Here is a 27,751-nt window from a genome sequence, read left to right on the forward strand (position 1 = left end):
TGGTTCAACTAATATTTAACACCAAGAGAATTAAGAAGAAAGTTTAATATATATACAGTTGCTGCAACCACCCAATCAGAAATAAAAAAAAAAAAAAAAGCCATTCTCTAAAATTAAGAACTAATATTTCTTCAGCTACATTACAAAAGAAACCATTGAATCTCCAAGTCAAAACATCACATCAAAGACCATTTTATAATACACAAATTCTTTTTAAGTCACACAACCACCAGACCTCTGGACTTCATCTAAGCCTTTACTGATACTGTCCCTTCATTTGATTCCTGCTAGTGAGTCAGTTGAGATGAGTGAGGCTCATCTTAGCCTGTATAAGAAAACTATATGCACTGTGCTCCACAAACACTTTTTAGAAACAGTCTTCCAAAAATACCCCTGAATCAGTGAGCCATTGCTGAAACAAAGAAATAAAATGGAGATTAATCTGAGACAGCTAAGCCAGAGGTCTTGCAATCTCTCCTTATCCTTACAGAAAACACAATGGCTTCCTGCCCTACCCTGTCCCATATGTGCCACATGTCTGTTCCTAGCTAGAGTGCTATGTGCCAGTCTATCAGAGATCTGGACTGTGTTTCTCTATGAGAGTTTAATATAGGGATCTCCAGCTGCCCCTAGAAGATGACCCCAGAGCCAACACACCAAACAGCCTCGACTCCTGGACACCACACAGTAAAGCTTTGTTGGAGCCTTTCACTGCTACCACATACAGAGTCTTCTTCGATATTTCGGAGAATTCACACAGGTGTTCAAAAAGATAACAGTAAGCCTTCTTCCACATCCTGCTCTACCTGTAGAGCACAAATAGACAATTATGGAAAGTCAAGTTTCAAAAATGATTGACCACCTGCAGATTAAGTCCCCAGCAACACCCCAAAGAGGCTAAGAAGAGCTCTCATGACCTCTTCTAGCAATTTCTCTACAAGTCGCAAAGATCTCATCCCAGTTTCCCGACCCAGCCTGGCAGTAGTTTTGCACTGCTCTGCCAATGTCAGATCTGCCAGGTTTGTTAACCCAGCAATTATGAGGATTGTCTGAACAGTAGCAGAGCCAAGCACCCTGCTCTGTTCAATGAGGGTTGTGGAAAAGACAACTGGGAACATTTCCTCATTTCCTCTTTGCATTTAAAACAGTTCTCTGAGTATGAAGTATGGATGCAGTTGCCATTTTTTAATTTTCATGCATTTTTATAAATACTTTAGAGTTGGCCTGTAGGAGCAGAACTTATTTGCATTGCAGGGTTATAGTTAACAGGCAAGGGTACAGATGTAATTGATTTTCTTTGGAAAAAATACTTCAACTTATTCACAATGACCACAGTTCCTACCCTAACTCCCGCAACTCTATGCTAATGACTTGTCATCAGTCCCAACTGGCCTTAAATGTGTGCCATCTGTTTTCACTGCCAAACACTTTGGTCAGGCTTATTATTCTCACACTTAAGGGACCTGACATTACAGGCACGGGGCTTTCCCCAAATAGCGCTTTCTCAGCCAAGCAAAATTAAAACATTGTTTTGATAAAATTATCCAGCCATCAACCTCAATTTGTAAGATAATGATAATAACTTGAGTTTAGTTTGTCACTACAACTAAAACAGCACTTTATTCTGCTCCTAGCAGAGAAACATGACTGCCATATGACCGGTGACCATAAGGGAAACAAAGAAAGGCATGAGTAGAAGCAGGACAAGATGAGTGGGTAGAGGGGGATGTGAAAGTGCAGAGAGATGAAGAGTTGAAATGAGGATGAGGGGAAAAAAAGACTCAACATGGTGAAAGACCGAAGAAAGATCTGTGGAAAGAAAGTAATACTGAGATTGAGAATATAATGAAGCAGAACAAAAAAGAACACAACTCTGTCTGTCCCCCATGGGTGTGTGTGTATCCGTGTGTGTGTGTGTATGCGTGTGTGTTTTATACATCACAGCCTGCAGGGCTGCTGCAACTTTTAGCCCCGATGTCCATCCGGCCTCGATTACAGCAGAGCCCGGCAGGCTTGCATCACACGCACACACACACACATGCACACACGCAGGAAGCAGCTACAGGCTGCGCGTCTATCTGTGTGTATGTGTGTGTGGTTTGCCTGCCGGCACTCCTCTCTGCTCCTCTGTGATCGGAGGAGGTTTTACAACATTTAGCATTTCACCTCCTCCTCTCACATCCTTCTCTTCCACTCCTCCTTTCTTCTCCTCCTCTCCTTGTCTTCTTGTCATCTTCTCCTCCTCTGGACCCTCCTTTTTTCCTGTCATCATTCGCTCTTTTCCTTCTCTTCTTTCATCCTTCTCTCCTCAACTTTCCTCCTCTTTAGGTCTCATTCTGTCATCTCCTTTCCTCATCTCATACTCCCATTTTTTCCTTATTCTCCTCCTCAATATGCCATCTCTAGTTTTCATCTTCTATTTTCTGTCTCCCTTTCTTATCCTTATGATCTAAACCTCTGTCTTCCACCTCAGCTTCTTCTCTTTTTCATGTTTCGACCACTCTGTCATTTCTCCCCCTCCCCTTTCTACCCTCTCCTCATCGCCCTGCTCTGTCCTTTCTATATTTCTCCTTATGTGTCTTCCCTTTTTCCTCCATCTATTATCTCATTTCCTTAGCTCTCCTCTTTTTACTTTGCCTGTGTTCCCTTTATTCTCTAATAATCCTGTCATCTTTGCTTTTATCATTTTTCAGATTTTATCTTGTTTCATCTTATCATATCATCATCCTGTTCTGGCTCATCTAAATTTCTCTTTGCTTTACTTTCCTTTCCACTAGGCCCGTTATTGCTTTCAGCTTCTCTTCATTTCTGCACCCCCACCCCCAGCCGCTTGTCTTATTCTCATTATTCGTTTCATTCACTTTTCTGCCAGCTTTTCCTCATTTCATCTCTTTCTCTGTATCTATTTTGTACCCACTGTCTTCTCATATTGATATGTTCCTCTTTTCTGTATCAGTGTTAATGTTTACCATGTTCAATTTCTTTTCCAATAAGTTAATTTCTGTGTTATAGTTTCAGTTTTTCATCTGTGATTCTTCTTTCTGTAGTGATCTTTCTGTGATCATCATCTAAGCTGATTTCCTAAGCTGTCTATCTGCAGCGATAGTGGATGAGGTATCTCTCACAGACTGGCTCTCTTCTGAGGGATTCCAGTTTTCTCATTAACCACAGTCCTCTGGACCTTTAGGCTTCATTATGGACGAGAGCACTGTCTCTCCTCTGAGCCAAGCTCCATTAGACGATACTCTGTGTGTCAGCTGAGTCCCTCTGTCTCTTCCTCTGGGCTCCCTGTGTCACATCCTGGTGTTATCTTTATCGCTCTGACTGATCCCACTCTGCTCCTCTCTTTCTCCATTTGTCCTCCTCTGCGGCAGTTTTCCGTCTCTGTCTATTCCTTGCTCTTATGTGCTTTGTCTTTTAGCTCTTCCAGCGTGGCAGCTACCGATTTTTTCCTTTTCTCTTTCACACACCATTCTTTAATTAACCAGGGCCACTTAACAGCTTCTGACCAATCAAATGTGACACTTCTGAGTTTCTGCTCCGTGTGTGTGTGTGTGTGTGTGTGTGTGTGTGTGTGTGTGTGTGTGTGTGTGTGTGTGTGTGTGTGTGTGGAGGGGGGTTCATTTGTGGCAGTATTATACCTCTGTATTAAACCTCAATACTTTTTAGTTAACAAACATGTTTTAAGACAGAGAACCCAAAGTTATATATGTTTTTATTAAGGCTCATAGTAACACTCAAATAACTTTTATGTATCACTAAAACCAATACATGAAGCAAAATATTATGTTAACCTTTTAGATTATTATTATTTTTATTATTATTAATCTCTGTCTCTCTCACCATTGCCTTATCTTCATCCACTCACCCCCAACTGGTCGTCGCAGATGGCCCCTCCTCCCTGAGCTTGGTTCTGCTGGAGATATTTCTTCCTGTTAAAAAGGAGTTTTTCCTTCCCACTGTTACCAAAGCACTTGCTAATAAGATAAGATAAGATAAGATAAGATAAGATAAGATAAGATAAGATAAGATAAGATAAGATAAGATAAGATAAGATAAGATAAGATGACCTTTATTAGTCCCACAGGTGGGAAATTTGTTTTGTTACAGCAAAAGTGCAAAGTTATGTAGCAGAAATTAGAAAACACTGGAATGCAATAAATTAAAATAAAATAAAATACTATATACAATAGAATTGAATAGAATAGAATAGAATAATATATACAATAGAATAAAATAGAAATACAAATGCTATATACAACTGAGTAAGAAAATACAAAAGTACAACTTTGTCAGAAGAAGAATTGTACAAGAATTGCACATATAGCAGTCTTATTGCACGTGTGAGAGTTTGATCAGCTGCAAAAGTCTTTGTTGTGGAGTCTGACAGCAGTGGGGAGGAAAGACCTGCGAAATCTCTCCGTCCCACACCGTGGGTTCCGCAGTCTCCTACTGAAGGAGCTGCTCAGTGCTGTCAGAGTCTCTTGCATGGGGTGGGAGATGTTGTCCAACAGGGATGACAGCTAATAGGGGGTTTCCTCTGTTTTATTTGTGTTGTTGTAGGGTCTAGACCTTATAATATAAAGCATCTTGAGGCAACTGTTGTTGTGATGTGGGGCTATGTAAACAAAGTTGAATTGAATTGAACCTGTTCGTGGAAGTTTATATTATTTTGACAATGTGTTTGTCACCATAAGTTTACTTTCTGTGGCTCATATGGTCAGAGCAGGTGAAGCTTTTTCATTTTGTGGCAATTTAAAGGACACATCAGCAGCTTCTCTCCATCACTCTCCCAACCGATGCCAGCGTCCTGCTGTGTTTTTGTGTGAATGCAGCTTCATGGTACAGTCTGACAGGTTGCACTGGAGTTGCTGATGAAATAAAAAGATGTGCTCAAATCATCACAACACTTTAGCATTTTCTATCTCCAGTCAACTCTGGCATTTGAGGCACTGACACTGAGTCACTTTACACCATTGCTGCTGAGCAGAGTTCAGATGCAGGTTTTGAAGTCACAAGTTGAATCCACCACGGAGAAGGTATTCTGTGTACAAGCTAAAATATGAATGGCGTGAGTTTGAAATGAGTAAAAAGAAAACAATAAATTGGTCAAGAATAGATTGTGACAATCTGTCCTTGAAAACAAAAATGGACACAGAAATATGAAATGTGCCTTAGACCTATATATGTCCAAGGCATACCCACGTTGAACCTAACAACCTTGACGATTGCCAGTTCTTGATTGTTTGTTACATATTGGTTACTATCACTCTTAAAGAAAAATGGGTATGTTTTGAGCTATCCTCCGTACTGCATCAGCCCAAAGTTTTTATACATGCATGAGTAGATGTGAGCGCACCAGAGCAAGCGAGCAGTAACTACCTACAAACACATACACACACAAACGCTGACGTGTGCCATCAGTGAAGATGAGTCAGCCGTTAACATTTTCTTGACTGTCTCTTTGATGTGAGTCATCTTCACTCTGCTCTTCAGTCCAACAGGGGCAGAGAGAAAGATCAAGTGAGACATAATGAGAACACTGTTTGTCATGTGGAAAAACCTCATAACTCCAATTTTGGTCATTTTCAACGTTTTCACTTCAGTTTAAGAACAAAGCTGCTTTAGTATTACCAACAACAATGCAACATAATTTAAGCCAAGATGTATATGAAATCAAATATGTCATATGAAATAACCTTGTCTAATAACACGGTTACATGTGGATATTTATGAGTAAATATAAGAACCACCTTTCAGGTCGGCCCATTATAGTAAACACTAAAAAGAAAACAAATGCCAAATTGATGCGTCCAGTGGTGGTTCACCAATAGAGGGCGCTAGGGCGCTGCCCTGCAAAAATATTGCTAGGGAAAAAAAATCTATTTGAAAACAATTAATTGTAAAAATGCAATATACATTTCAAATAAGTACAGTTTGCTCATAAAACATGTGCAGTTGCCATTTTGTGGTAAAAGTTAATTACATTATTTCAAATGATATAGTTATGTCTCAACTTCCCTTTAACGATTCCGGCTAAATGGGAGTTTATGGAAAGACCAAAGGTTTTTCAGTCACGACACTGAAATGTATTTTGTGATTAAACAAGCATTGATTAAACAAGCATTTTTGATACAGACAAAACATGTTTCCTATTGCATATATTCCATGTGCTCACAACATATTGTGTTTGATTTAATGATTGAGCTCTCCTTGAAGAGCGAGCCCCACATAGTCACTGTGAAATGTTGGAGCTGGCTGGCACAGATTTGGGATAAAGACAAAAAAAAGTAAACTCATTTTAAAGTCTGGTTTGGGAAAATTGATGGAATATTCAGAATCCAAATGGTTAAGTATCAACATAATCCTCTTCAGGAACCTTTTAATTCACTGAACTGAACACCACAGATTACAACTTGTTGATTTGCAGTTTCTCTTCCTGACCAACCACTGACATTTGACCCATGCAGCAATGTGGTGGATGAGAGTCTCACAGGGAGGTGATGATGATCTTACATGGGTCACTGTAGCAGTTGTAGAGGAAAAGGGAAGCGTTGTCATAGAGATGGGATTGGAGGCAGATTGGAGATGACAGAAACTGTGATGAGAGTGAAGAGAGAACAGAGTTCCCTCTCTCCTGGGACATCCAGCACTCTGTGTTTGTGTGTGTGTGTGTGTGTGTGTGTGTGTGTGTGTGTGTGTGTGTGTGTGTGTGTGTGTGTGTGTGTGTGTGTGTGTGCGCGCGCGTGTTCACGTGCTGCAGGCTGCTGTGCCTCGACAGATGCTCTCATTAGTCAAACAGGCCCTCTACTCTGAGAGCCTCATCAACCATCACACTTCGACACAATTAACCTGACCTGCACCATCTCTCTTAACTCAGCTGGGAAGAGAAAAAACCTTAGCCTTCTTTTTTTCTTTTCTTTTTGCATGATCCGCTCTGAACAAGCTCCCTTAAAATGAGCTGCTGGAAATATATCACACTTATTTGTTTTGTTTCCTAGAGAGGATAGAGGATTGATGGCAATCTCATACCTGTGTGTTCGCTGCTATGATCTTTCTTTTTACTGGTTACAACTGATAACTCTAATATAATATCTGTTCGCAGAACCAAAAACCGTGACTATAAATGTTCTTTTTCAGTTTTAGCATCTTGCCGTGAGAGTCTAAGAGGATTAATGCCTGATTTAGACTTCTGCAGGAAGCCTTTGTAGAGTCCTATGTAAGTGGCCAACACTGTTGCCCACATTTGTGCTTCTGTGTGGTTACATATTAATTACTATGTCCTGATGTTTTATAGGCAGTGCCAGCCAGTCTTTTTTTGCAGACGTACATTTCATCTTGTCCATTTCAATAGTTTCAGCAATGTGTCTCCAGGAATCTGAGGAATTGACTGTGTTATACTGTGCAATTCTTATTTGCAGACTGTGTCGAGCCAACCTCATGTTACATTTCTCAGTAGGTGCACGTCAGGTTACTTGGAAAGTTACGACGTAGAAAAGATTTCCAGTTAAGTCACAATTTACAACTTAGATTTCCTGCAGAAGTCTAAATCAGCCAGGCTAAAGTGGCTGTTAGAGGAACTGCAGTTTTACCACAATTTTGTTGGTTGTTTAGAAAGTTTAGCTTTGTGGGTAAGAACTTCATTTCATTTTTACATGAACTTAGTTCACCCAATTTTGGTCCCCTTTGGGGGTTTTACATGTTTCTGCATAGTGATTTACCTTCCTGCATCTTGTTTTCAGTTCTATTAAAATTCTCATTTTTGAGCCTTCACTACTGTCTGCAAAACTAAATATTTGCCAGCTCTCTTAACTGGCAGGTAAACCCAGGGTGGAGCAGGTGATGAAGCAGATAGCAGAGTTACTAAGGAAAATTGACTTTGACAGAATCACTGATGGTGCAAAGGAAGCCATAGTTTCAACAGGGTTGACAAAAAGGACACAAAGTCACATAGTTTAGAGATTAAAACCTTGTTACTAGGTCTTTCTATACTCGCTCTCTAAGGAAGCATTATATCAAGAGGATATTGTGCCGTTGTCATTTGCAACATATTTTAACCTCCTTAGATGCATTACACAGGTTTTTCTCACTCATTTTGCACTGTGTATTTCAACAGATTTCACCACTTTTAGGCTTCACAATCGCTTTGCTGTGTTACAATTAGGTTAGCAGTGAACTGCACAGTTGCCTGCAATGGATTTATATTGATCTGAGGGCTGCAGAATGCTCAGGAGGACCACCGCAGGGTGTCCACAACCACCGTAACAAAGTGCTTTGGTCTCACAGATTTCAGCAGCCCTCGTCTGTGTGAATTAGCCAAAGTAGCGGCTTTGGAAGATTGGACCAAATTGGCCGAATGTGTGTCCGTTATTCTGTGTAGTTGTGTTGGATGAGTGTGTTCCTGAGTGTCTCAAAAGCTGGATGTTTATCCACACAATGGAGCAAATCTAAGCCTTTGATCACCCGGCCGAGTCACCAGATTAGCAGAGAAGAGTGTGTGTTTGTTTGTACTTGTTTACCTGTCTTTGTGAGGACCATAGTTATAGACCTTGGGAGTGAGGACATTTTAGGAAGGTAAGAATATTTCAGTTAGTCTGTGATCTTCAAAAGGAGTTCAGAGGTTTAAGATTTGGTTCAAGTGCTGATTCAGGTATAGTTTAGTTTTAGGGTTGGGGCTATGCATTTTATTAAGATAGTTGGGTAAAGGGCCTGGGAGTGAAGGTCCTCGCAAAGATAGAAATTCAACACTTTGTGTGCAGATAATCACAAGTGCATTAGAGTTTATCTCTGAAAGAAAGTGGCTTAATTCTGTTCAGTTTAAAATACCCTTGTTGTTGTGTGTGCATGTGTGTCTTTGTGTTATAAAGTGGGTTTGTGTGTGCTTTTATGTTTTGAAACCGTGAGCAATGTCTATGCATGTGTCTCCTGACAAAATGGACCAGCAGTAGATGGACTGTTGCATTTTAATCTAATTTAAATGAAAAACTGATTACAAGAGAATCTGCTCCTTTCAAACTGGGATATCAGTATAGTTATATTATTTACATTGCTACTCCACTACTGTGAAGACCAGTGGAGGTAGGTTTTTTTTAGTATAGTTTGCTTTCTTTGTCCATCAGCAAGATCTCTAAAAAACTACCATGTTAAATTTCATGAAAACTGGTTAGGATGTAGCTTCATTAAAGAAATAACAAATTAAATTTTGGCGCTGATCATAGTTAATTGCATTAAAAATTGCAACAGGTCTCAGTAGCGATAGGATTCTCCAACAGCCTTGAAGTTTGTTATTTGTTTTCTCAGTTGGGGGTTGAGATTTAAAATTTTGTGATGTTAGTGTCTCTGTGGTGTAGTAGTATTTGCCTTATACATGGAAGGTCCCGAGTTTGAGAGACCAGTCTACCTGTATTGTTGGTCCTAAGCCTGAATAAATAGGAGAACTATGTCAGGATGGGCATCAACAAACAGATCCATTTTCTGGGGTAAAATAAGGGAGAAGTCAGCAGCACCATATGGTGATCTAAAGAGGACTATGGCACTCAAGCCTAGTTTCGATCTCCTTTTTTTAGTTGTTTGGTTAAGAAATGCTTAGTGACAAGAACATCTTGTTTTGGGGGTTTATTATAAGTAAACTTTTGGCTTTTGTCAGTAGATGTGCATTACAAGCCATTGCCTCTATACACAAGCTGTAATGTTTGTGGACCCTACAACTGCATGGATATGGGCACGAATGTGTAATTAACAAACTCCACTTTTCTTCTTCTCAGTCTTTCCACCAACTGTTGAACCCTTTTTTCCTTTCAGATATCAATAATGAACAATAGTGGTCCTAGCAATGGTATCGGTCAGGGCTCTGTTTAGGCCACTCAGTTCTTACACCTATTACTGGAACAACACTGGCTTCATGCACCAGTGCTGTTGACACAGAAAAGAACAAACACATAAAGCTAGCTATACCATATGTTCACTACTAAATTTGTGGCAGGACCATAACCCCTGCTCGGTTGCATGACTGCATTTACATGCAGCTGTTACCAATAAAGTCAGAATAATACTTTTAGGCACATTACATCAACGTAATACTTCGGAAGCACTCAGCCTAAAACTTTACAGAGAAGACAATAAACCTACAATTTTACTCAACGCTATAATCTTAACTAAACTGTATTCAAACTGGAGTGATCGGGTTAAGATTTGGTAAAGGTTTCCCCTGGAAAAAAGTTTGATAATATCAAAACAGTTTGTGAAAGATACAAATTAGTTACACATTAGAGACATCAAACAGCAACACTGCATAAAAATCAACAACTGCACACATATACATGAATAAGCATGCAAAAGAACAAAAGTGCAGTTGATTAGGCAAACGACACACGCGCATACTCCTACTGGAGCTTTCTTCTATTGTTGATTATTTTTATTCTTTCCATATGATGGTGAGAGATAACAGATTTACACAAACAAGCAGACACACACACAGACACACATCTGAGTCACAGTGAGGAAATCCCATCATGAGTTGAAAGCTCAAACATGAGACACACACTCACACTCCATCAGAACTGCAGAGGGTTTGTCACAGAGAGATTTGAGATGACACAAATACACAAAACACATAAAAGCACAAACAAATGCACTAAAGTACACACTGTTACCCAGATGTACAGCCGGTGGCTCCACAGCTGCACTCCATAAAGTCCCTGAAGGTTATGTGGCTGCTATTTATGCCCACCTGCAGACACCTTCTACCAGCTGATGAGTGACATATTTTTTAATATACAATTTATTTAAAGTAATTTTTTGCATGTTTTATCTACGCACTAATACTGAGGATGCACGAGTCAGAGGCATGGCCACATAGTTTTAAAACTGAAGACCCACATACTTCACATTCCCACAGTTGTCAGTGTTGGAGTTTCTCCATCAATAATCAATGAAGTGCTGCATTAAACTTTCACAGTTTTATTTTTTAATGGCTGACAAAAGTCCTCCGATATTCATAATTCAGACGACAGCCGCTATTTCTCACATCACACTGGATTCTTCTTCGTCAGTCAGCGTGACAACGCTCTGTCAGAGATGCCGAACAGCTTGAGTAAATCTACCACAGACACAACTTAAGTCTATGAAATATCTCACAACCTGCTACCCCTGGCCACGGGCCCTAACAAAACTTAGCCTGAGACCTGAAAACAGGTCCTCAACATGCCTATCAATCATAAAGGCTGCTAAAATTGACATAACAAACTCCTCTAAAAAATTATTTAAAAAACTTTGCTTGACCTTTGTTGAATCTAAAACCCTCCCACTGTACAAATTGCTGAAACATTTGTCTTAAAAGGCTCAGTCGCTACTAAATCATTTCTTCTGCTACTCATAAAAAGAACTCTGACATTAGAGAAATAGAACGTGATTGGAAAGTTGACTTTGCTGGAATTTGTTGTTCAGAATAACAAAGCAAAACAAAAAAACATAGTTATCTTTAATATGTTTTTTCTTGCTCTTCAGGGAACCTTGTTTTAATGCCTGGAGTATCTTTCCTTGTGACAAAATAATGCCATTAAATGAAAATTTGATTCATATGGTGTTTTTCTCAATCATGGCAGAAGTCTGATGTCTGAAGCAGAAATGTGGAGGATGACATGATGTTAAAATATGGTGGTAACAGTGGACATTTTCAGTCTTAGGGTGTCACACTCAGTGGTTTGCATAAAACATCATAGATTGTTGTATAGAAAGTAACATATTTATTGGTTGCAGAAATCTGCAGAAATAACTGGAAACAGATCCTGGATTTTGGACTGAGTGCAAATCTGTCATAAATCCCTCCAAAGTCAAAACCTTACCATCTCCACAAAACGTCCAGAAAAAACTAGCAATCTTTTAACCTTTTTCGGTGTTGTTAAAACAAATAGACATAATATACAATTTGTATCCACAGAAGTTTAGCCTGGTTCAGTGTATTCTGATTTGGTCCCATCTTAATGGGGTTGTCTGTTATCTCGGCATTTGTGTCTTATCCTGCTCCAGTTAGCTGTTTAGCCGAATCTGGGAATGTCTGCTGTGGTCTATTCTGGAATTTGGAAGTTTGTTTGTTTGTTTGTTTTGTAATTTCGTGTCTTGGCAGGGTTGGTTAAACAGTTAATAAAAAGGATAGATGATAATTTCCACGCCAAGATTTGTTCAGTTCTAGTATCTTTTTAGCCTTTTTTTTTTTTAGTTTTCACTGCTGTCTGTCTTTTCTCTATTTTTTACCCTTTCATTGTCTTTTTATTGTCTTTACTTTCTCTTCTCCCTCCTTCCTTTTTCCGAGGTTTTCTTGATTTTAACAGATTTACACACTAAGATGTTAGATTTTTTTTTCTTTTCCTTTCAGCACTTCTTACCCATCCTTTCATGTTTTCACCCTCTCTTGTCGTCTTTTCATCTTCTGGTGTAACTCTTGCAGAACCAATCTGACCGTCTCTCTCTTACACACATACACACACACCAAATGCATTCCTCTGATTGCTGGAACTCTCCTCTTTTTATTTTTTGAGGGTATATAGCCAAGCTCCACCTGTCTGTGCCTCCAAGCAGATTAAAACAAACGCTCTGAGTTATCGGTAAATCCTGTTTGACCCGTTCAGTTGCCCCACTCCCCATAACTGTTTCATCCAGCCAATCATGAGGGAAGATCAGATAGAGGAATTAAGTGGACTGAATTTTCCATTAGATATTTCACTGTTTGATTTTAGCTGGCGGTGGTGTTTTCCTCTTCTTTTTTTCCCTCTTTCTCATCTTTTTTGACATTTTTCTTTTCTGTCTTTCCTTTGATGTATGTCTCCTCCAGTCTTTTTCTTCGTTATCCCCCCCCCTTTTTACCCTCCTGTGTCATTGATCCTCTCTGCAGTTGTGTCAATAGAAATCAGGCCCATGGATCCACTGTTTGTCTCTATGGATTGAACCTAGGGTTGGGTGGGCATTGAGGCTCTTGAGCACAGGGGACCCCCTAGGGCTATATATTTCCCTCCGTGGGAAACGGGGATCTTTCCTGCCAACCGAGCGAAGCGCCGCTTAGTTTCTGCCTCAGTTCGCTGTGAACTGAACAACAGCGGCTGATGCAATGATGTCATCATTTGCTTTATGGACACAGCAGCCATATTTAATTTATGTCACTCTTATGTCTCATCTGATCCATTTTATTTATCTCTAGTTCTCCAGTTTGTGGTATTGCAGCAACTAGACTTTAGTATACACATGCACACAAGCATATTAGGGTTTGTTATTTACATGAATATCTTTTCCAAGTAGTGAAGCATAGTAATTAGTCAGAAAAGATGGTAATGGACAAAATTTATCCTTTAAAAATATATTTGAAAACTAAAGATACCACTTGATTTATGATTCAGTGAAATTGGTCTTTGTAATATTTGAAACCAGGCAGAAATAACTTTAAAGTTAAGTGGTAAGACTTTGGTTTTGATGGAATTGTTAGTTGTAAAACTCATGTGCACTGTATTCTACTTATTTATTTTCTTTATTTATAGTTGATAGTACAGCTTAGATAGTGTTATACACTCTATTGCCATTCTCCTGCCCCCCTTTGCTCTATTGTCTCACAGCAGTAGCAGCAGTCATATTTTGGCCCACTGTCATTTAAGTTTGTAGGGATTTGTTTATGTATCGCTCCCTAGGTTCTTCCACAGCATTTCAGTCAGTTTGAGCTCTGAACTTTGTTTCAACAATTGTGAAACCTTCATTCTTTTGTTTTTCAGCCTTTCTGTTGCTGCTGTACTTGTGTGATTTTAGCCAAGCTTCATCTGTTTGATAGATAGCCTCACATTTGACTCTAGTATATTTTGATATACAGAGGAGGTCATGGTTGACTCAATGACTGCAGTGTGTCCAGGTCCCGTGACTCTAAAACAAGCCTAGAATACTCACTCTTTACCACTGAGCTTAACATTTGGGGGTGAATTTTCTGGAATATCCACTCCTGGGAGACTATCAATTGTCTTGAATATTTTCCACTTAAATTTAATTTAATAATAATTTAATTTTTTTTTTTTTTGTAGAGTGATGCACTTCAAGTATGCAAATGGTTCAGTCAGAACTTAGTGTTGTCCTGCAGTGTTCACCCTATTATGGATATCTCTCTTCTCTTCAATTTCCATTTTCCCATCATTCCATCCATTACTTGCATCTTCTGTCTCCTTCATTCTTTCAGCCCCTCTGCCCTGACCACAGAATGAAACCTTAATTGAGTTTTCATGTTGTCCCGGTTCCTCCTACAAACCACTGCCAGTCTGTAGTCCCCATCGCATGACAATAGTGATCATAAACATAAAACAGACCTACACGTCCATTTGTGGAAAATGCACTCTTACTCTGTGTTAAGTGCTGTACCCGCAATTATAAATTTCCTAAAGACCTAAAGACTTACTTATTAAGTACTTATTAACATTTTAGCAACATCTGTAGGGACATTAGTGAGTAGAAACGTGCAACCACATTACTACCAAAACAGTTGACTTTAACATGTGAGAGTCTATATTCTAATAACTGAATGGGAACATCTTCAGCACAATAAACTAAGGGAACTACATCTTATTCAGAAGCACATTTTAGATCACTGCTTTTAAACTAATCCCGTGGCTAAACTCAATGTGTAAAACATAATCAATTAAAATGACTATGCGAGGCATGAGAAGAGGGTGTAGTGTAGGGTGTAAGAGTTACATTTCTGCAACTAAAAGCAACAGCAAATGTAAAAACATTTGTTTTATATACATATATTAGCTGTTGTGCACAGGGTAACCATTAATATCAAGTTGTTTTATCTTACCTTCACATCTACCTCTGATTTATGTGTCACCTCCCACTGAGTAACAAATTAATAAAATCTGCCTTTGGTCATTTCACTTTCAACTGGTGAGATAAGCCCACAAAACCTGAAGTTGTTTTCAAAAATAAAATGGGAAAAGTGATGGAGAGAGTTCAGCTTGATTTTTTTTAATGAAAATGAAATATGAAAGCTTTTGTGAAAGCTTTAAATTTGTTTTTTTTATCCTTTCAATGTTTTCCTGATTTGCTTCACTAATTCTTTTTCTTAAATGTCAATCCAGTTATAATAGCTCTGTTTACTGTTACATTGCTTCATTTTTTTTGTATTCTGCTCCTCCAAACAGGCAGTTTTATGCATTGATTTTTTATTTTCTTGTCATCTGTTATTTTCATCATTATCTGCCTTGTTATCTTAGCTCTAAACACGGATTCTCTCTCTGTCTTCTCTCCATCGTTCCACCCTCGCTCCCTTTTATCCCTCTCTCTCTTCATCAGCAGTGAAAAATGGGGCTTAATTAACTGTGTGCCTGCAGGACTTTAGCTTTCTGTGTATATGTGTGTGTGCAGAGGTAAAGTAGGCCAGTCTATAAGGTGGTTAATTAGGATTCAGCAGGCCTCTGTCCGCTGGCTCCTAGGGACCAGATGGAGAGCCGGGTTCACAAACAGAGGAGGGTTTGTTCAGTGATGTTTTAACTTTCACTTTGGTTCAACTGTGGAAGGAGAAGCCAGATTCAAATTTCTTCATGCATCGTTTGCTTCGCTTTTCACACATTATATTTCTTCTTTGCTTATTTGAAATCTCGCAGCTTTTATAGTGGATTTTTTCATCATGTTGGCGGGGGTACCTGGGGTTGAAGATGCTTTGGAGGTTCCACCACCTTGCTGATAACACTGTTATTTGTCTTCTAGTGTTACATTCAGGAAATCATCACAGATCTGCTCCCTGACTGCTGCTAACAATTTAGCCTGACTTTTTCTTACATTTAGAAAATCAGAAACACCCTCTTTATAAGCAGTTTCAGCTAGCAACAGCCAGCAACATCTCGCAAACCAGTCAAGGAATAGACATTTTTCTCTAGTGACTACCGGAGGTTGCGAGGGTTGTTGCTAAGCAGTCTCTAGGGCTGTGTTACTGAGGCCTAATCTTACTACTAGTAAGTCCTTGGTTAAAATGCTAGACTAGCTTAGCAAATTACTTGACCAGTTAACACGATCCATGACACTGTGTTATGTATGATACCAAATGGTATAGATTTTGCAGACAATCATGTACTGATACAAACCAGTAGTACAATAGCAAGTTCAATGTTTCAGTTCTGTTTATTTTTATATGTTTTCTGGATAGCATGATCTTTCTTCATATCATTTGAGTTTGAATTCTAGTTTTTATCTTATTCTATTTCCCATGATTCTGTTCTCATGGTTTCTTCATTCATCTAAGTCAAACCTTTTTTTGTAATTTACAGATGTAGTTTTAGGTATTCCCTCATTTTATTACTTTCTTTACTATTAATTTGTAGCTTCTGTCTTTTGTGTCCTGTTTCCAATTTTGCTTCCCCTTTCCCATCTTCTTGATGTTGTCTCTCTTTACCCTGGTATTTCCCATATGCCTCAGTTTTCCATTGTTCTTTGTCACATCATGCCACACTTCCCATTTACTTCCCCTGCTATTTGTAATTTTTTTGGAGTAATCTGAGTAACTCGTATTTGAGTCTGCATTTTGAGTTCAGAAATGCGCTTACAGTAATACAACACATGACTCTCCATCATGTGCTGTATTATGCTGTCAATATAATAGCTGTCTGTAGTAATAACCAAGAGTGTTGGTGGTGATGGAAATTACATCTACCAGAGGTTTAAAGGATTCTCTGCTTCTTTAGAATTCTTTAAAAAATCACGTGCAACATATATACAATAAATATTTTGCTATCATAGCAACAAAAAACTATTCTCAGTTTAGGTCAAATGCCAAGTACTTTTAAAATATCCTTAATATTTTATGTCCTATAGATGCAAAGAGCTAATTAATGTAGTTTATGTAGATAGACATATACAAAGATGTATACATTCAATTACACAGCTTTTTCAGTTTCACTATAAATCTTACTACTAATGAAAAAATACAAATCAAAAATATGAATATACTGAGTCACATTAAATTGCAAACAGTAACTATTCATCATCCAAAATATACTCAAGCCCTTCAAATTCCTCAGATATATTAAATACCTTGACACACACACACACATACACGGACACAGGTGGTGTCACAAAGCCAGAGTGCTTTCACATGTGATAGAGACTTAACGTGTTGTCCCAGCAACCAGTCCCATGAGAACACCTGCTTCCAGCGAGTCACCACGGAGACGCATCCCACTACGTCAATCACACCCACGTACACATGCAACCACATACATACATGTAAACACCTGCGCTATGGCAGTCATGTGCACATGAGTTATGGTTTTGCACAAAAGTTGTAGGGACTTAAGTCTGTGTGTTGTGGGTGGGCTGAGGATGGATGTTTAGATATGATAGAGAAGGTTACAGTAAGGGGCTCTGGAATACATTATGTCAACAAAGGTCCTCATAGAGACAGAAAGACGTGCATATATGTGTGGCGCAAAGTAGCATAGCACACTGCAGCAATCCCAATACAGATGTGTCAGTTTGTGAGTCTAAACCTACCTGCTACACACACATCAGGGATAAAAGGGATCAAAAGGTCTGCAGAGAGGTTTTACTCTGGGGCTTATCAGCTTTCTTCTTTATTTTCAAACTAGTATGATAATAATCCTTAAAAAAAAAAAAGAAAACAAATAATGATGGGACTGTTTTCTACAGAACTGTCAGCTCCTTCTAAATAGTGCTTATTTTATCTTTTATCTTTAACTTTATTAGAGTGGCATTTGCCCTTGAGTTAGGCCAAGTTCTTTTTCTATTCAGCCTGTTCTTCTCCTTACATTGACTTTGTACACCAAAAAGCTTTATTGAAAGGATGTGACAGCACAACATTAGTCTTTTATATACATTTGTGCTGTTGATTCTGAGAATATGCTGTATTTTTTTCATTCTTTGGGGATTTTCTCTATAGCAAACGTCTTTGGTTTTTCCTACATTAATCTTTTGAAGCATCACAAAAAAACTTAAATGCAATGGGAGGTTATCCGGGGGTCGGTGAGTTGCCTGAATCTGCGTCTGCTTGTTTTGTCTTTCCTTGTATTTGACATCTCTGCACTTTTCTTCTCATCTTTAATCTTTCTTGCCTGTTTTTGTATCTGAGTTTGTTTCTCCTGCTGCTCTGCGTAGCAGGTTGTGACAAACAGGTTTGTTAAAAGCTTTTTATACATAAACACATCTTTCACTTTAATCACCTTTCATCATCGGCTGTGTGACAACCTGTGGGCGCGACCACATTTTAATTTAATCCCCCCGCATCTTGTTTTCCAGCCCTCTTCTAATTGAAGCTCTTGCGAGCACCAGCAACAGCTATTTCTGAAGCGCCGTTGGTTGGCTGCCACAGCTCAGCTTCACGCTAAATGCATCAGCTGCCATTCAACTTAGAGACTCAGAGGGAAAAGACAGAAAATAGCTCTTCTCATTGTGCCTCTGTCCTCTCGATTCGGTTGCATCCTGTTCTGATCCCGGTACGCTGTGTGTCATACAAACAAATCCCCTCCCCAAACAAATAAATGAATTTAAATTAAAAGACAGCAGAATGGAGTTTGGTGTAAACAAAGCACAATTCCCTTTCTCTTTTTAGCCTCATTTTGCATAACAAGCCATGACACGCTCTGCATTGAGATTCAAATGAGTAAGTGGCGGCTTAAGATGGACTTAGCTGCACTTCACTGGGACTATTTATCCGGCTGTATAAAAGACATGTCATTCTCAACACTTCCTGTTTGACTAGTTTAGGACAGTCAGTGTTCAACACAACAGACGGTGAGGGATTTTGAACCGCTGAGAGCTTTATGAAACTTTATTGATCTCTGCCAGGAAATTAGGCCATTGCAGCAGCCAAACCGATTTATCAGATAAGCAGGGGACAAGTACAGTCAGCACACACAAACAGAACAGAAACAAAGAGCTCGGGCCTCTTCCAACGTGTGTTATATACAGGGAAGTGACAAATTAAACATCTTCCATTCTTCCAAAAGATTTGTCCTCATTTCGTCTTTTGATAATGGTGATCGAGAGCACCGTTTAACACGTCAATCCAAAATGTCTCAGATGTTAAACTGAAACCTGTTGACTGGGAAAAACACATTTTCATCAGCTCATTAAGTTATCCCTGGTGCCATTATGGATCGGGGCACTGTCATCCTGGAGGAGACCACGCCTGTCTGGATAGATATGGATGGATATGTTTCATCGTGTGATAAAGATGATATCAAGCAGTGTTTCTTCATTAAGTGTGTAGTGTGTATGTAGTAACAGTTTCCTTTTAGAAGATCCAAATGATGCCTGCAGAATTCCCCAAAACAGAATAACAAAGCCATCTGAGCCCCCTACTGAAGCAGTCAGGGCTCCATGTTTTCCTTTGATTTGTCACCTTTTTTCCTGAAAGGATCACTTTCAATATAGGATTGAAGATGGGATATGTTGTGGCAAATGTGCAGGCTACATTAAACTAACACCAACATAACAGTCTGAAAGGAGTTCAGCAGGGACTGAGATGTAAATGACAGACACAGTAGAGTTGACAGTCTGAGGATAGAAGACTGGGAATTTTAGACAAAGAGATGAAAAACGAGCAGTATTTCTTCTCCAAACATTAGTTTTCTCAGTGGTGAAGTCCAGCTGGGACCCATGGTATGACAAGACTGTTGTACTATACTGTTTTTTACTTACTTGCTTAGAAAACATTTATGTGTATGTGCGTGTGTGTGCGCTATCATGGGATACCTCATCGTTTTTGCAAACAACTGATGGCCGAGGCTTATTTGTATTTGTCAGTCGCCACTTCTCCCAACACTTTAAAATATTAAAGTGTCACAGAAGCTTGTGGCTTTTACTTATCTTTATGAATTTAATATCTATTGAATATTGTGAATGCTGCTGAATAGTGACACCATTTGCATTTAGTCTGGTTTCCAACCCGTCTTGTTTTCATTATGTAAATCTGCCAGCTACTGGCTGCAAAATGTCCTTGGAAAAAGGAGTTCTTTCACTTAGGATTCACACTGTCTTGGTTGAACCATTTGCCCTGGGAATAGCAACTGGTAACTTTTCCCCAGGTAGCTGAAAGCGTGGAGTAAACAAAGAAACTGAAAGGTATGGTTTGGGTATGAGCTTTAGATATGCAATGGCGTTACAGTGAGAGCTCAAGGACTAGAAATGGTTCCAAGGCAACATTTATTTTGCATTATTTTCACTAGATAATTAAGCAAGAATAGCTGCTTACTAGTTAACCTAGAACAATAGATAGTTTACAAATTAAAATTGATTAGAAACCAAAAAAACCCCAATGTTTACAGCAGTGGCCCCCTCTGCGTTTGACCTACAATAGTAAGTACTTTAGATCTATTACAGTCTGTCATTCCAAGATCTAAAGGCTCAGTGGCCAATGACCAATGGTCAGAACTACAAGTTGAAATGTAATTTTTCTGAGACCCCATAGAACAACATATCACATAATAATATATTTTTGATTAATTTGTTTGTGAAGGTAAGATCAGTTAAACTGTCCTGAATTTCTTCACTTGACTGTCCATCAATGAGAGCCTGCAGCGTGTTCTTAAGATATACAGTTTATCATATCAGACCACTGCTCTGTAAAGTAATTCACTGAGTCCTCTAACACAAAAACTGTGGTGCAGTTCATTGCACATGAAAATTTAATTTAACCAGTGATGAGGAATTACCCCAAAACACAGGGGGTTATGGGTAGAAGCAAAGGAATAAAATAAGTCATGGATGAAACGCTTAGCAGAACATAACATTTCTTCATGTGTTCTTAACAGGTTAGACAGTCGAGAAAACCTAAAATAATCTGAAATGGCCTTTTGTTATGTCACAGTAACTGGCATAACAGAAAAGCAATCTTAAAGGAAGCAACATAACTTTACTTTCTTACTTTGACATGTTTAAGGAAAAGAACACATCTATTCCTTTGTGAAAATGAACAGTTGTGAACACTGAATGACTGCTCAGTGTTCAGGTTCTTAACTCGTCCTCATTTTCCACTCCTCTTCTTTGCTTCAGGCCCACTCCTGCCCTGAGCCGGACATTCCTCTGCATATTTATATGCATGCTTGCATGCATGCTTGTGTTCGTTGACTTCTCGAGTTCAGTGATTCGCATCAAGGAGCTGTTCAGCACATTTGGGTGCTAGCAAGGCTGGACTAAAGCTATATAAGCGAGTTCTCCACTTTACTAAACTCATTGCTATAGTTTGGCAGAGCAAGTTGTTGCAACATTTCCTGAATACTTTTCTTTTAGAACCACAGTTTAGTGTAAAAAAAAATATATGAGTTAATTGGATTGTTGCAATTGTAGCTCATGGCTACACTGCAGCATAAAACAACACAGATGCCATTTTGCTACTGGTTTGTCCTGAGGATGGTGCTAGAACGAAATTAAATTAAAGGGATTTTTGAATGTTTGTTCATTTGTTTGTTTGTTTTACATGATTGAAGTGTTTTTCCCATTACATTTAGGTGAAGTGTAATTGGTCAGTATATTAAATGTTATATGTAAAAAAAGAATTGGGCCATACCTCTCATTAGATGTTTTCAGTCTCATTGACAAAGTGTATAAAATCAAGCATCTAGCAATGCAGTCTGCCTTTGCAAACACTTAAAGAGCTCACTGATTGTCTAGGTTGTACTGCAATAAGAATCAAATGTGGCAACAAATCAGTTTGTAGTTTGTGTGTTCTTCTTTTCTAGACATTTCAATATCAACTCTAAGTGCATTCATTGGAAAGTGAAAGTGTTTAGGAGCCACAGCAACTCAGTCATGAAGTGGCAGACAACAGAAAGTTAGAGGCAGGGTCACTGAGAGCTGAGGTGCTTAATGCATTAAAAATGCTCTGCTGGCTCAATAAGAGTTCCAAACTTCCAAACTAACCTAATTAGTCTCACTGTATAGGTTTCTGTGGCCAAGTAACTCCTTTCAGTGTGATGTGGACCGGTCCCAGTACTATATGAAGTATTTTATAATGAATAAAGCACAATAATTATGAACTGCATCAGAATCAGCAGATATCAGGAGATAGTTGGGGTAGATGGAGGGGATACAAAGAGCTAGACCGTCATACCAGAGGCTGGTATCACATGCTGATTCCTGTCTGTGTTACTGTATAAATATTTATTAGAAAGTGTAATTAAAGGGAACTCGTATTTCATTAAAACAAACCAAAACTTTCACCCGAACCTAAGCCAATGCTATGAGCACCTCTAAAGAATGACTAAAAAGTTTAATAACACTGTACTGCCTCATAAAGTAGACATACTTTATGTATGTAAGAAATGACATGTGATATGCCACATATACAACCCATCGTCTATGCCAAATATAATGTGGTCACAAATGTGTTTCCCTCTGAAACATTGTAATAGAAATAACATTTTGAAAGACAGACCATCCTCTGAGGAACTGAACTGTGATAAGTACAGTTTGCAGTCACTGAATCATCACACACTCCAACTTGTTAATAATAAGGCAGTCCAACATTTTTAAGTCACATTTTTAAAACTACATTAAGATTTTACATTTTAGGATGTATGTTGAGATGAAATACCGGTTTAACAGCTGTCGAGGTCGAATCTACAAAACCATGTTTTTATGAAAGCCTGCCGTGTATTCCACGTGCATATATTCCCTCAGAAGCACTTTAGCTAATTCTTTCTGTTTGTCCCACATTCTCATCTCCTGCCTCTTGTCTCTGGCAGTATTTTCCAGCTCTTATTAAGCTCCTTGTCATGACATTCTGTAATAGTCTTGGCTGCTGGACAGATGATTCGTCCACTGTTCTTTGTGTGCAGCAAAGATGTTTGGAGACCCTTTGTTTTCACTGATTGGGCTATATTACACTGTGCGCATAATGCAAAACTCTTTTAATCTAACAGGGACATTCTCTCTAATGCCCATAGTGTTCAGTAAGCTCTTTATTTGCTTTATCTGTGTAGACTCCTAAATAATATACAAAATGTACTTTTTTAAAATTTTCCAATAAAAAGTGTTACTTATGTAGGAGGGGCTGCGGTTTGTGTTCCACTCACTAATGCAGATAAACAAGCTGCAGTGTGACCCTGCAGAGACTACGTATTATATCATATATCAAATGCCATTATTCTAGTGTCAGTGAGCTTTTATCAGCCTGGAGGTACAAAGGAGGCATTGTGTCCACTTCGCTCCCCCTTGCAGTTGTATTTCCATACAGTAAGGTTGGCTTTATAGTTTTCGCCCAGGCTGACACATGTGCTGACCGCTGGCACTGCATCTGAACGTGTTGATGCTTATCATAATAATAGGACAGACTTCATTTGGCTTTCATGCACGGCCCACAGCACAGCATATGTAAAACAACAGACAGAAATAGATTTGATTATTCTGGATTTTATGCATTGACTAAAAACTCAAGGCCGGCTAACGCGGGAGAGGACAGTGGAGCGCTAAGCTGGAAGATTCCGTCCTCATTATCGCCTCACCCTCATCTCCTTAACTTTTTTTAGTTAGCGTTTTGCTCATTTTCTCACTTTATTTATGGGTGTTTATCATAGTCACAGCATGCTTTGGCCTGGAATAGGATATATTTTTATTTTCAGATTAAGTTGTTCTTTTCTGAAAGGACATTAATTTTTCTTTGGCATATACAGAATTAATATTAATCATTACAGAAACAACAGCTTTCTGTTAGTGTTATTTTTCCACATACAGGTAACTAATAATGGATTACTGAAGCTAAAAATATGTGATTCACAAACCACAGAGTTAAATACATAGAGGATATTGTTGATTTGTGGACATTTCTTGGTGATGCAGATTCAGAGATAATGGGATCCCCTGACAGTGCCCGTCACACTGAGTGTAATAGTATGTGTTTGTGTACTTGAATTTGATGGGTAACTCTAAGATGGAGCACATTTTCTTTTTCCTCATTGTTTTTTTCTTCATTCTGCATCTATGCTCACCATATTCCTTCTTTATTCTAATTTTTTTGCATTTTATGCCTTATTTTCCCCCATTTTGGCTTCACCCCATTGTTCATTTCTCCTGTTTTCCTTTTGCTTTTTCTATTATTACTTCTTTGTCTCCCTTTATGTCCCTGTCTCATTTGCCTCCTTTTTCCTGTCCTCCTCTTTTTCCTTCTCCCTCTCATGTTCAGTTTGTTGACAGACCTTCAGAGAAGACAGAAACAAAGGTAGACACCATTGTGTCTTCACCTCCTTCCCTCCTCCACCTCCTCTTCTGCCACCTCCTCATCTCTTTTTTTTTTCGTTTTTTGGTCTCTCTGAAGTGAAGTTTCCTCGCTTGTTCAGGCTGTTGTCTCCTTTGCTGTTGCAAAACGACACAAGAGCCAAAACAACAGCTAGCGCCAAAGCACCTTCAAACCAAACAAATGCCTCCTCAGAACCAGACGACACAACAAAATATATAAAGAGAGTTGACTTTTGGATGCAGAAAAAACATGCGCGTGCGTGCGTGTGTGTATTTTTGACTGGGAGAATGGGAGCTCCTGCTGTGTGTCTTTGTGATCTTGTGAAAGTTCTGTTGTTTTATTTTGGAGGAACTGCTTCCTTCTCTCTCTTCCTCCCTGTCACTCCTTCACTGTTCTCTTCTGGAGCAGCAAGGTGATGATGAGAGATGAGGAAAAAATGACAAAAGTTGAGAGATGTCACCTTGTCCCCATTGGCTGAACCACTGTCTGAACGAGTGCAGCTGGCTTAGCTAACAAGCTTCGTCACTTCAAAGCTGAGACAACAATAGCAGCCATGCAGTTGAAGCACTCAGCCAACCACCAAAACACAGGGACTGTTAGGTAACATTTAAATAAAAACATATAAAAACACTGATGCACAGAAATCATCTATTAAATCACTATCAATTGAAACTTTTGACTGTTACTGTATATTATAGTACAAAGAGTCATTATTTCTAAAAGCAAATGCATTTCTATGACATATTTTACATAGACATGATTTAAAACCAGATGTTTAGCAGTTTTATGGCTAATGTGTTACTAACAATGTTGATTTTAGATTTGTAATCTTGTAAATACATACTGCATACTCTTAATACAAAGCCATTTCATGGACACTACAGTCCATTTTTTTGTGGATAATTATTATTTTATATGCAGTTATTTGATGTCCTGTGTCTGGAAAACAGGTTGAGAGACACATATAGAAACTGACTGGTCACCTTAGTAGCTCAACAGTCAGATATTTCAGTTGGTTAAAACCAAAGGCTAAATAAAAGAGGTTATTTTTCAACATTGAACTGCATCATTGAATTAATACTAATACTATCCAATACTAATACTGGATAAGAAGCCATAACAAAACTATAAACCATATGTATATACAGTACTGGCCAAGTAACTAAATCAGATTCTGTTGTCTTCTGAGGACATTTTTCAAACATTTATCTTTTTTGGTTATAGAAATGTTATGAATTTTCCTGGGCTCAATAAAGATTAGTATTCAGTTGAAAAGGGCTTCTTTCCATCCATTCATTTATCCATCCCACCCATTTTCTTCCTCTTATCCAGTTCAGGGTCATGAGGGGCTTGAACCTATCCCAGCCGTCATTGGGTGAAAGGTAGTTTTGAATAGGGTTATTTAACAATACATAAATAAACAGATTAGTTTAAATACCAGCAAGAACCATTCTCTTATATTTTAAGTTTCACCTCCTTCTTGATTTTGCGAGAGAAGTAACATTCACAAACTTAATGGTGTTATAACAATTGAACTATTTTCAAGTGAGAGTGGAGCAGGTACATGGGGGAGTAATAAGTTGGCTAAATGCAACCATTCCTTTCAGAAGGACAGCTACATAATCCTAATCACTGTATGGTAGCTATTCAGAGCTATCTTGGATTCTTGAGTAACAGGATTTTTTCAAATCAGTTACATGTAGTAATGTCATATTTGTTTACTCTCTTATCCAGGTGATGACTGGTACCTGTGCAGGTTAACTCTGAGCATGCCCAGTCAGGCTGACCTGCAGTGGGCGATGTTTCCCTCACCTTACCTGGCTGCTATTGGTCCTGATGCAACACCAGGCTCTGTAGTGTATCGACTGTCAGCACGACAACGAGATGGGACACTAGGACGAGCTCAGTTCTTCCTACTTGAGGGTGAGTGGTTAAAATCTTATTTAAATTGCTGTATTGTGCATAATGACTATATAAATATTTTCTGTATACTGTATATGCTGAAAATGAGCTATTAAGATGTTAAGAACCCTTCAAAGATGAAAGATACATTTCAAATGCATTAACACGTCTTTTATAATATCAACACTCGCCCGACTCATTGTATTTTTTTCATTGTTTTGGGGTGTTTTTTACCTACCACAGTCAAACCTCCATCTTTTTTCAGTCAGTTTTTCTAAAAACCTGTCATGTGTTTGTTCCTGCTCTTATCTCCCGCTCGTATCTGTAATTAGGTCCGCTGCAGCTCTGCCAGGCTCTGTGTGACAAACCTGTTTTTTTCAAAAGAGTGATTTATAAATAAAAATTTGACTTGTTGAATTTCAATTACCATCAAATGGAAGAGGGAGAAAGAAATGCTCAAGAACGGGATGGAGCTGCGCTGTTAATCGCTCCCTGGGGCAAAGAAAGCTCCCAGATTCAGGAATAATAGGGAAGTCTCTGGAGAGGCAGCGAGTGGGAGAGTCAGAGGGTGGGCGGATGGGCGCCAGTGGCTGTGGATTTTTTTTTTTTTTTAAGTGAAGAAAAATGGGGGAGGAAAGTAAAGGGGAGATATTTTGAGAGCTAATTTCTAATGCTTTCTTATTAAAAGCTTCTTACTTCCCCTTGGCGTAATGTGACTACATGTGTACAAATGAATAATCCAATAATTTATATTAAAAATGTTTTTTTAACATCATGCCAATGTGAAAATATATTCATGTAGAGTGAGTGAAGCCAATTAGGGGCATTAATGTTATTTTAATCAGTTACAGCATCCTAAATTTGCAGTTTTTGTTTTAGTGGCTTAAAAATGAGTTGAAAGTTTCAGTTTCTGTGGGTCTTTTTAAAAACAGTGTGCGCTCACTGACATCACTGTACTATTAAAAAAATAAAAGTTGAAACAAATGGTTCTTTTTTTATATCTACAAAATCTTCTGTTATTCTTCAATATACTCAACATATTCTTAGAAAACTGAAATAAATCACTGTCATTCCCTTCTGCCATGTTTTTATAGACTTAAAACAACACCAAGTTGCAAGACTCACTTTAATTTAAACTTAGATTTTATAAAAATTAAATGAATAAGACAATCTAATCATCAGGAATGCTACTCTTATAAAACTGTAAACTTGTAACCCTTTGTGTTTGTATTTGATATGTAAAATCTTCTGATCCAGTTCCTGTCAGGCGTCACCATCAAGATTTTTTAAAATATGTTTTTTATATTTAGTAGGTCCTCCAAACAACCAAGGAGAAGACCTAAGTTATAAAGTGAAACTTTCAAAAATAATTTCCACTTCAACCACTTTCTGTGTTCTTTATGTTGCTGATAAATTCAGCTGTCTCTCCCTTTCCTGTTTAGGACCAACTTTCAACCAGTCAGCATTCAGCATTGTTGTTGGGGTTTTCTGTTTTTTTGAAGTGCACGCAAGCACATCCGTATACCCAAAATCTTTCACTCTGCATAGTCAAATACCTACACAAGGGGGCTCAAATGCAGTACCATGAATCCTACTTATATGGAATAAAAATCTCAAATTTTAATGGTTCCATTGTAA

At 38.5% G+C, this 27,751-nt stretch overlaps 1 protein-coding gene across 1 annotated transcript in view; it reads left to right on the forward strand.

The window, feature by feature from the left end:
• LOC113031425 (neural-cadherin) overlaps positions 1-27,751 on the forward strand; it is a 141,365-nt gene that overhangs the window by 30,713 nt on the left and 82,901 nt on the right. The window contains exon 2 of the mRNA XM_026183492.1: positions 25,946-26,134. Coding sequence (XP_026039277.1) covers positions 25,946-26,134 — 189 coding nt within the window. The remainder of the gene's footprint in view (positions 1-25,945; positions 26,135-27,751) is intronic.

Source organism: Astatotilapia calliptera, chromosome 11, assembly GCF_900246225.1.
Source record: "Astatotilapia calliptera chromosome 11, fAstCal1.2, whole genome shotgun sequence".
NCBI classification, from domain to species: Eukaryota; Metazoa; Chordata; class Actinopteri; order Cichliformes; family Cichlidae; genus Astatotilapia; species Astatotilapia calliptera.